We start from the raw sequence: 11,299 nt of genomic DNA on the forward strand, positions 1-11,299 counted from the left end.
AACGCATGTATAAAAAGGCAGCTTTACTTACAGTGTCAATGTAAACACCAAAGAAAATGTCAAGTCAGCTAAGTTGCCTAGCGGCCAATATATCTAATGATTTACACTAAATTCATTTCGCAAGACCCCGGTCATTTTTATTCTTTCAAGGCAATACACAATGTTTAATGTTGCAACTAAAAATATGATATTAAACATTGCATGCGTGCTTTACTGAAGCCCAAGTGAACACTAACTTATGGAACAGACAATGGGAGATAAAGGTGAACGTAACCGTGAATGAAAGCTTCATTTGTAGCTCTGTGGTCAACATATCCGGTGAATCCAGTTATTACCTAGAGTTACATTAACAGCAGCATGTGTGTGTCCAATCTATAAAAGTGAAAACAAATAAGTCGGGCAGCAGTTCTCAAATGCTTCGACGTATTTATTTACTTTTTTTTTTTTTTTTTTTGAGAGAATTGCTTCAAATACCGATTTTTTTTTTTTTCTATTATATAGGTATAAGTTCCTAGTAATATATACTCATCTGCAACGTTTCCCTGCACACTTTTGTGCTACAACTTATGATATCTGCAACAAGAATTTCACGTCAAATCTGTGATTACAACATGAGGATCTCTCTCTCTCTCCACTGACTTGGAAGGATCAATCATTATCATGTTAGATGCAACCTGAATTTGATCGAGACATGAATGACTGATGAATATCATTATTTACCTTGATTCATTATAATCCATTCGTGGACTGCAGTTTAGCCTCATGACGTACTGGCACTGGCAGTAATAGTTGAGTACTGTGCGACTAAGGTCTTTTGCTGCACGTGATACTCTCAGGGCCACGCTATTCCTTGATCTCGTGATGTGTTGGCCCATCATTAAAATTTTGTCTCTACAAGCTTTAAAAATATGACGATAAATAAAGAAATAAATTGTGATGGTGATGATGAGGACGATTTTTGGTATCTCAAATTAAGTTGAGAGACAGAGAGAGAGAATGTGAGTTGAGCGCTTTATGATAAACGTTATTTCTATAACGCATCATTTCATTTACGGTGAAATTTTGTGCACTGTAATTTAGCGATTATTACAACTATGTAAAAGGATAAGGATAAAAATAAATTGGATGTATATATCTTGTTTTTCTTAATCTTTAAGGTTACTAGAAGCATAAACAAAGTCTGGTTATTTCTCAGATATCATTACATCTTCTGAGGTCAACTTGGTTTCTTCATAGCTTCTCATGCACCATTCTGATATCAGTGGACCCACAAGAAATATTAAAAAAAAAAAAAAAAAAAAATCAAGTATGATCTAAAACAAATTAACATTTCATAGACTAACAACTTCTAAAATCTGTCAGAAATAGCTTCTTTTCACCTTGAAGAATCCAATGGTACCTATGAATTATTGCATATCAAACAACTAAATGTACCCCATAACCATAAGCAAGTGATAACAGGGAAATGTTCAACAATGCATGAAAATACACCTGAACTTAATGCATAGGAAGTCGGTGAAAACTGCCAAAAACCAGTTTAAAAATTACATCATTCACTGGAATTAAAATTGACATGCTGTCTTACAAAGATTGCTTATAATAAAAACAATATCCATATTGTATAATTCCAATATAAATGTGGAACTCTAATGATGAAGGCATACTGCAGCAACTGGGGTTAGTCATAACTTCTAGGTACTGTAACCCAATTTAAACTTTTCAGCCTCTATCTTTTTACTCTGAATATTAATTTCATAGAACAGAGCTCACTGTTGAATTACTAGCTGAGGACTTTTAATATTTTCTGATAGGTAATGTAATGAGCAAAATACATGTATGTATGTAGTACCAAGCAATATTAATCTTAAAATTGTACATTTTATGCATTACATTCTTCTGGTAACTGTTAAGCAGTATACATTATCCTATTTACTGATTCATCTTTCAGAATATTTTCCCAGTTACAAGCTTACAGGCTTTGACAACACTTAGGGCTTCTAAACCTAACTGCCTCACTTTTAAATATAAGCATAATAATTATTAGTATCAATAATTGTATTAAATATATATGCATTTACTGTGGCTTGTATTATGCGTACACTTACTGTCTCTTTCTTTCCCAGCCAGGGCAATTACTACCGATATGATTTTAATATTCAAGACCCCTGCACAATAATTATGAAACAAATAATACTAAACATTCAGTAGTACATATTCTCAGCTATGTACTTAGATTAGTACATATTTTCAATATCAATATTGGTATGGTACTGGATGCTCAAAAACATTTCATACCTAATGCTTTGTTTCTCTATGATATATCTAATGATAAAATATTTAGATTTGGTACATGAAGCTGTATAAAGGATTAAGTTACCAAACCACAAGCCACAGTGAATAAGGCATTGAATAAAGATGCACAAAAAAAATATTTTCTGACCCATCCACTCAACACAACTTATGTTTATATGCACACACCAATGAAATTTTTTTTGTTTCTTTCATTTAAATAGTAGTGTGCATTTCATATTCATAAAACAAGCATAGTTCTAACATATTATGATATGTACTACCTTTATGAGGTGGGTAAAATTTCTTCACTGCAACTCTGGCAGTAAACATATTTAGCAAACTGTCATCATTATCTTGAAATTACTGAATACTGTATAAATGGTAGAAAACTGTTGTGCCAAAAAATAGAAAAAATAAGCAAACAAATATAAATAATTTGAGAATTCCATAACATCAGTCACTTATATGGTACGCATCCAGTCACTTGCTTGTGAATAGCTGCAACATAAAAACAATGTGGTTACATGGGAAAAAAAAAGTAATAATAATAATAATAATAATAATAATAATAATAATAATAATAATAATAATAATAATAATAACAATAATAGTAATAATAATAGAAATAAAAATAATAACAATAATAATAATAATAATAATAATAATAATAATAAAATAACAATAACATAATAATAATAATAATAATAATAATAATAATAATTATTATTATTATCAATAGTAGTAGTAGTATAATAGAACCAGGAGCTGAGTCGTCTGGCTAAGAAAAAGTATTAGAATACATACATGAATACATGAATTAATAGCAGTGAAGAGAGTTCTGTTAGAAAAGCTGACATCAAGCAAATAACAAAGTATGGTATACAAACAAGACAGGTGTACAGTGATGCAATCAACTAAAGGCAAGAAATGCTACCCAACCAGTGAAGTCTACACATGGCTCCATGCTGATAGTATTTATAATCTAATCAACTGATTCATATAGATTAGTTTCAAAGAAAAGGCTACAACTACACTGACATGCAACTGTGGACTTAACAAAGTTGTAATTAATAAATATTACTCAAATAAAGTTTCCGTAAACATGGATTAATGCAACAAAATTAATCCTGTGAACAAAAAAGTTAAATCTCTGCATATATATAGTTTAGGAGCATAGCAATATGAAATATAAATATAAGATTAAACAGGAGTGGTAAAATATTATAAATTAGTTCTTATACTGTCAAATTTTGATGCATACTTCAATCAAGGTTTAGGAACTTCGTGCTAACTTTTACTGCAGTGCATTGTGAAAATCATTCAATTCAATGTCCTGTGGCTGCAAAATTGTAATAAAGAATCATATTTGGGGGGAATATGATACAATGTAAGGTACAACCTATTTTAAGAAATTGGTATGGAACTTCTCTTCTTTTTTTGACAATAAAATAATCATATGTCTTAGACACAAGACAGGATGAAGCATGATTTCATGCAACAAACTGGGATTGGCCATGGGTGACATGTTAAGTCCTTTCTATAAGCAGTGCCTCAAACATAATAGTACCATAAAACCTAATGCAGTGACCATTTAACATAACATAACATAACATAAATAATAGGATAACAAAATTTTTGATATAATTAATGCAACTAAGGAAATGAACAAGACAATAAAGACAAAAGTAGTATAGCAGTGGAAAGATAAAATATTGATGCATAATATAACAGAAAAGCACAAGACAATATGGAATGAAAAACCAATTCCTTTGTTTCATTCTGTCCAACATTATTGCATCACATATATCTTATAAGCAGTCCAATGATTATTAGTGTTTTTGTAGCATTGACAATTGACTTTTGGGATTCTCCTGGATTCTGATGTATGAATGTATCTCTTGATAACTTTGAATACTTATGAGCCTCTATTGAACTTGAAAACTTGACTTTATACTGGTGTTAAGATATCAATATATCCATTCAAACATTAATATATTTACTGTGATGTTCTAGTTTATGCTGTAAACTTTACAGTCTGGTAATACGGAAGAGAGAGAGAGAGAGAGAGAGAGAGAGAGAGAGAGAGAGAGAGAGAGAGAGAGAGAGAGAGAGAGAGAGAGAGAGAGAGAGAGAGAGAGAGAGAGAGAGAGAGAGAGAGAGAGAGAGAGAGAGAGAGAGAGAGAGAGAGAGAAAATCAACAGATATCTGATAAAGAAAATGCAATTCTGCTCCTTCTTTATCATTCATCATCAATATACTGTTGATCCATAAATATCGCCAACAAAATACTTCCTTCTGCATTCTTTTCTCCAGCTCCAGCTATGTCTCTTGGCCAGGCCCTTTGCAAGAGCCTGGTCCTACCATCATTTTCTGGGTACAGCATTCAAGTGAACATCTCTGTACCACAAATGATGGTGAATCATGGAAAGCAATCATTCATGAAGGGAGACTCATCCCTTCAAGATGAAGTGGCTGTGCCTGCCACATGATGTAGACTGACCATGCCAACTGCTGCTTCTAAGGTTCTATTCAGGAGTACACATCCTGCCACCACAGAAATATTATTCTTGGAAGGCAGGATGACCTCAGTTTACAAGCAGCATGCAGGAAGTAGCTCTCATGTTTATAACAGCAACCTATGCTCCACGAGGATACAGAGATTTTATAATAAGTCTTAACTGATCCTCGTTTGCTACTTGCAGGATGTTCGTAGGCATAAGAGTTATGTAGCAGACGAAATTCTAATTCTATTCTAATAACAAGGATCAATAGCATAAGATATATGGAAAATGAAGAATACTGCAGCAGACAACGTCGTGACAGCTTATACAGATAGAAACCATGTTCTGACATTTTAGCCCATAAGCTTCCCCGTTTGCAGCTATTACTTGTTAACTGCTCCATATCATCATGATTTTCTCTTGATGGGCTTCCACATAAGAACAATGGTTCCAATTCTGTATCTGATGCCAAGATTTCATGTTGCTCTTTGTGGGGGACGATTCCCTAACTTGGGAACCTGTTGTAGAGGGCATAAGTCAGATCATAAGCTTGCAGACGGCAGGTCTGAACATCAACAACATCGTAGTCAATGTACTGAGGCACGCTGTAGTCCCCATCCTCTATATCAATTTTCTTACCATTCTTCTGCAAAAATTAGAAAGGAAACATAACAAAGTTGTAAAAAATATTAGCCTCTAAAAAAACAACGTTCAAACTTGAATTGCAAAGCTAATCTTAATAATTCAAATAAACAATGCTTCATTATGACATACCAAACTGGTGAAGAATGTCATCACAAACTGCTTGGGACCAAATGTGGCAACTACACGTGCAATGAGATCTTTGTATGACTTCTGAGGCACATTGGTCTCAAAGGACACATATGAGAACTCTGACTCAGGTGTAATGTGGATTGTCATATAGCCTCCCTGCAAAGACAAACATTTATCAATCAATAACATACACTATTTATCAAAATCTATATTACATACATGAGAACATATGTAGTACAAGTTTTCCTTCCCTTGTGATGATATGAGGTAATGCTTATGGATAAAAATTATGTATCTACATGCTTTGTCTCACTAATTCGCCTTAACAAGGAATGTTTACTAACTGGTACAGTCCGCATCAGTCCATTCATTGAATAGCCACACGGATCAAACTGGTAGTCGTCAATCACCATGTCAGGAATGAGTCTATCAATGCCAGAGTTCTGGAAAAATATATAATAAATGTATAAATATATAATATCCCTTACATTAAATACTTCAGAATCTGTGACCATTATGAGAGATTGCCAAACCATAGAGGTCATTCAGCCAGACAAATCACTCTTTCTTTCTACTACTGAAATGCAAACAAGATTTTTTTTTTTTTCAGTTACTAATCTCTAATCCAATATACTGTATGTATGTCCTATGTAATGTAAAGTTGACTAATATCAGTCCTTTATTCCCTTCTGGAGAAAATTCCTAGAGGATCTTTTTACTATTTTCTATAAACATAAAGCCTAAATTGAATTCCCACACTTTGCAATCCTCTGACAAAGCAGGAATTCCCAAAACCTGCCCTTTAGGGATTAAAATAGTGTTAACCAATCAGGTGCATCATAGCAGATACTCACACAAATAACAATTACTTGTGTATGGTTAATCAGGTGACTGAAGCAAATGACAATGAAGTGACAAGCAACTTTACAAAGGTTAAATCTTTTGAACAGACAACACATATTCAAACTGTACCTAGTGTGATTCTCCTACCTTAGTGGCTTCTGCAGCAGTGGGGCAGATGTCTTTCCAGAACCATTTCATTTTCTCTGGGTCAAGATCCATCATCAGTACTTCTAAAGTCTGGTCAGGTTCACGGTGAACTTTCCCAACCCTGTTCATATCATAAGATTAGAGTTAGCATCAATTATATAGTGAACAAGCAGTTTATAAAACTGCTTACACTGCTGATCAGAGCGGAAGGTGCGAAAGGGACCACGACTTCCACTTGGACCAAATTTCTTTCATTCCTTCTTAACTCTTAAAAATATGGCGGGATTCGTTGTATGTCACTATCTGACAACTCTGCAGTAGTCAAAGTAGATAATGTTTCCTTAGTCAACGTTTGCCTGTGGATCATGTGCTTGAATTTGAATTTTCTTTCATCCCCCTCACAGCCCCTTTTTGTGGATATGTGAACTTACCATTGTTCCTTGTTACTACCTATTATGGGACCTTGGAAACTAATTGGTAAGGCCCAAATCTCAGTCATTTGTGCCTTAGTGAGGGAGAATAAGTCAAATCAAGAAATTGCCACGAACACTGGCATAGCTCTCAGAATTGTTCAATGTTGGACCAAAATTTATCATGAGGGAGGAAGAGAGGCTTCGCCACCACCTTATAACCCTAAAGGGTGTAAACGCAGTGTGACCCACAGAACTCTGAACGTTATTCAAAGACAGCTTGAGGCCAACCCTCGCATACACAGCAAGGAACTTAAGGCCAGGAACTCTCTTTACTGGGTGGGTGATTGAAAAAAGTGTGAGATATGTGAAAGGCGACATGTGATACCGGAGTTGCCGTGCAGTTTCAAAACCTTGCTTCACACAATGGTCACCGTAACAGTAGGCTTGTATTTTGTGTCTCAGCAGAAAGATTGGGACTTAGGTAAGTGGCGTAGTGTACTTTGGTCAGATGAGGCAAGCTTTCAGGTTACAGACAACCAGAGAAACCGTGTGTACCACAGAACCGGTAGTAATCCATTACGATCCACGTTACACAACACACACATTAAAACCCCGATTCTTTGATGGTGTGGGGTTGTTTTTCTTACTATGGTCTTGGAAAATTAGTGTTTTTGCCTAAGAATGTTCGTATGAACCAAAATAACTACTTTGATCTAATTCTAGATGAGTTAGGTGAGTGTATGGAAAAGTGCAATGCTGATACCTTCATGCAAAATGGTGCATCGTGCCATACGGCAAAGTTAATTGTTGACTGGTTTGATTTCTGCAATCTCAACCTTTTAAAACCTTGGCCCGCAAATTCATCAGAACTTAATCCTATAGAAAATCTCTGGGCGTACATAAAACTGAAGAGAGATACCTCCTCCCTCCCATGCCTCCAAGCCACTATTCAGGACATATGGGACAACATTGATGCTCAGTATCTACACCACCTCGGTGATTCACTTCCCATGAGACTCATAAAAGGTCAAGGAGGCACAAGGGCATCCTATCAATTACTAGTTTAGGTGAATACCCTCATTGAAACATAATTTCTGTGTCATTAATTTCCTTCACAGGATGTCACAGGTACGTCTTCCGCTCTGACCAGCTCTGTAGTATCAGTTACTGAAGGAAAATGCTGAAATTTCCCCTAAAATTGGTTCAAAATAATAACTTCAATATGAACTTATGCAGTAATCATTATTCTGTGTAGTAACACTAACCAGCTGTGGGGCAAGTTGTGGCGAGCAGCATTGGGGAGATAGCGTGGCCGGCCAGGAGACACTGTGTAAAGGTACCAACAGTCTGCCCGATTAAAACTTCCCATGCAATATGCTCGGCCTCCTAGAAAGAGGAACGTTATTTTCAATTTGGTGTTTTCTCAAAAAAATACTTATGCTGAACAAGTGTAATCTTTCTTAGATTTATATCAAAATACTGGTTTTTATACCAGCAAAAAATTGATCCAGCATGGAGGCTTCTTCCTCAAAGGAGCGATGTGGAGACACTTGCAGCTCAGGGCGTTTGAAATTCTTCCTTGAGTAGAACAGATCCTGTGGAAAAGGAGGTTCAAATGAAGCAACAAGACAAAATGATGATGTCAACAACTATGGGGGTTTATGATTCTCAACCCAGACATGGTTATGAACACTGCTCTGTGATCAATTAAACTAAATTGTAACAAAGCAGAGTTCATTAGCCATACTGTGCTGCTTCCCCCTAGAAAGTTGTGACATCGGAAAACTAGCGCTATCACACAGGCCTGGAGTGACATTAGAATACCTCATTGACTAAGATGAGTGGTTTTCATCATAGGAAGGTATCCTAATAAAAAAACATTAAAAATAATTCAAAGCTTAGTTTTTTTTCTATCATCAATGAAATTGTGACAAGTAAAATGTACACAATATTAAGTTTTCTCCAAGCCTGTGCAGCCCGCCAGAAAGCTTTACATCCAGCATGATGCGCGGTGCGCTGAGCATTGCCTGCACTTCTGCCAGATTTCAGCCCCGGGAGCCTGGTGCCCCCCCCAGAGGAGCGTGGGACCATGCCACACGCTGGACTGAATTTTAGGGCTCAATCTGGCCAGCCACAAATGTCACCTCTGAGGGTCAGGCTGCAGTAGGACTGCCACTTGTATCCTTCACCTAAGTTTACACATTTAATGGCTACTTGTAAAGCCTTTCATTCTGAGAATCTTGGTAGACTGCCTATCAGAAACTATTATTTCCTTTTTGGTGGAATGTAAATAAAATCCACAGAAAGGCTAGTCATATTTTCAACAATGACATTAATGTGTCTCTATAACCAACAGATTTTAAGTAAGTGCACTACAAATAAAGTTGCACGTGAAAATTTGTGATATGGCTAGTTTTGGTTACTTTTACTTTTACTACCACATCTTGAAGATCCTTAGCTGACTTTAAATATAAAAAATGTCAAAGGAAAGTTATTCTGATGTATTTAGTGCTATGAGTGTGTAATTTAATATGGAATATCTTTTACTACAATAATCAGAAAAATAAGTGTTGATTCAGAAATGATTAATACAATCTTTAAGAATCCTGTAAATGATCATGGCTGGAAATAGGCTAGCACAATTATAAAGAAACTAAGGCAGTATCAGTGGAATTGACAGTTTAAGGACAAGCTGAAATATAGCTTTTTCCTTTCTGTCTGCTAAAGCATTTTACTGAACTAAATTATTAATTACAATCATCACAAGTTCAATGCAGCAAAGCTAACCATGTGCAAAAATATAGATTGAACTAAGATCAATGAATACTACTACTAATTATTACTCATAACTTTTCGGCCAAAAAAGTGCCAATGTAAAAGAAAGGTTGATCAAAAGTTATGAAGTTTAGCTGCCTCTCTGGCTATAACAAAAAACAATTGAGCAGTGGCAGTCCCCCGCGCTGAGTGAGCACTCAAGTGTGTGAGAACTCATGTGATGGGGCAGAAGAACAAGTAGATGACAGCATAATACCGAGACCTTGGCTGCTGTGCGCTATTATCTGAGGCGGTTCATGGGGTCACCAGTGGCCTGCGACGGAGGTGCCATTGACTGGCTGGTTGCTGCAGAAAGATAGGAAGACCAACGGTCACTAAGGGCCATGGTACTTAAGTACCCGGGAAGCTGACCCAAAGTGGCGCCCTCCAACAACACACACCACCAATATTCTTTTGGAAATGTGACTAAGCAAGCTGAAGTCTTGTAGTCAGAATGTATCCTTGTATAAGCTCTTTCATAATAGTTATTAGACAAACACTTCCCATCTCTCTCCTGTAATGCAAGTGGACTTTCCCTGCCTCTGTCCATGAACTAGGGAGGGTGGAGTGAGAATCTAGGTAACCACTCAACTTATCATGTATAGACAACAGCTAATTAGGAATCTATTCTATACTGCAGTCAAGCTTAATGCATCAAGGATAATTCTTTGAATACAGCTGTACAATGTAAGGAATTGGTGGTGTGTGTGTGACTGCCTTGACCCTGTGTTGGGTACTGGACACAGGGAATATCCACAAGACACTTCTCTATACAATCTCCTTATAACATAAAATCGTCCTCAAATTTGCATTAGTACTTCAATTTCATATCACTAAACAAACCCTTTTCACAGTATTGCAGTACAGTATAATAAAGTGCAGCAAATACTATGGTGTTTATTTACAATTTACGTATTAAAGAGTGAGCCATAAGGATATTTTGCCATGGTAGATTACTGACCATTTTGATCATCTATGCCTTTTTTGTTCATTACTGGATACCCCACCAAATGCATCTAAATTACTGAAAAAGACAGGTCTGTCTATATGTCAAATATATACACAATAATGAGCTCAAATTTTAAGTAAAGTTTGACAACTCTTCACTATAGTTTATGACGGTCCATTTAGAGAAAGAATCTCAGCAAGACTTCTGTGATAAGTTGGCAGCCCTGCTTACCACTTGCCTACAGAATCTGGGGGAAACTCAACCATCATTTTGAGAGAGAGAGAGAGAGAGAGAGAGAGAGAGAGAGAGAGAGAGAGAGAGAGAGAGAGAGAGAGAGAGAGAGAATATACAAGTAAACATACAAATAAGCAGGGAAATTCAATCTAAAACATAGATTAGTTAAAAATAAAGAAACATATACAAAATAAGAGCTGCAAAAGAGATCACATATGCTATGCTTCACATGTGTACGGCAATTAAATCTGAATAGTTACAAGAGAATCATTCGACTAAAAGCCACTACATACATCACAAAAAAAAAAAAAAAATAAAAATAAAAAATAAAA

At 35.9% G+C, this 11,299-nt stretch overlaps 1 protein-coding gene across 1 annotated transcript in view; it reads right to left on the bottom strand.

Annotated features, from left to right (window-relative positions):
• Window positions 1-1,121: 1,121 nt before the first annotated feature.
• Window positions 1,122-11,299, bottom strand: part of LOC123504347 (S-adenosylmethionine decarboxylase proenzyme-like) — a 13,922-nt gene continuing 3,744 nt past the window's right edge. Inside the window, exons 4-9 of the mRNA XM_045254797.1 lie at window positions 8,463-8,565; window positions 8,236-8,356; window positions 6,558-6,678; window positions 5,912-6,010; window positions 5,568-5,723; window positions 1,122-5,439 (exon numbers count right to left, since the gene is read on the bottom strand). Of these exons, the coding sequence (XP_045110732.1) occupies window positions 5,299-5,439; window positions 5,568-5,723; window positions 5,912-6,010; window positions 6,558-6,678; window positions 8,236-8,356; window positions 8,463-8,565 (741 nt within the window). The 3' untranslated portion in view covers window positions 1,122-5,298. The remainder of the gene's footprint in view (window positions 5,440-5,567; window positions 5,724-5,911; window positions 6,011-6,557; window positions 6,679-8,235; window positions 8,357-8,462; window positions 8,566-11,299) is intronic.

Source organism: Portunus trituberculatus, chromosome 15 (genome assembly GCF_017591435.1).
Source record: "Portunus trituberculatus isolate SZX2019 chromosome 15, ASM1759143v1, whole genome shotgun sequence".
Lineage (NCBI taxonomy): Eukaryota > Metazoa > Arthropoda > Malacostraca > Decapoda > Portunidae > Portunus > Portunus trituberculatus.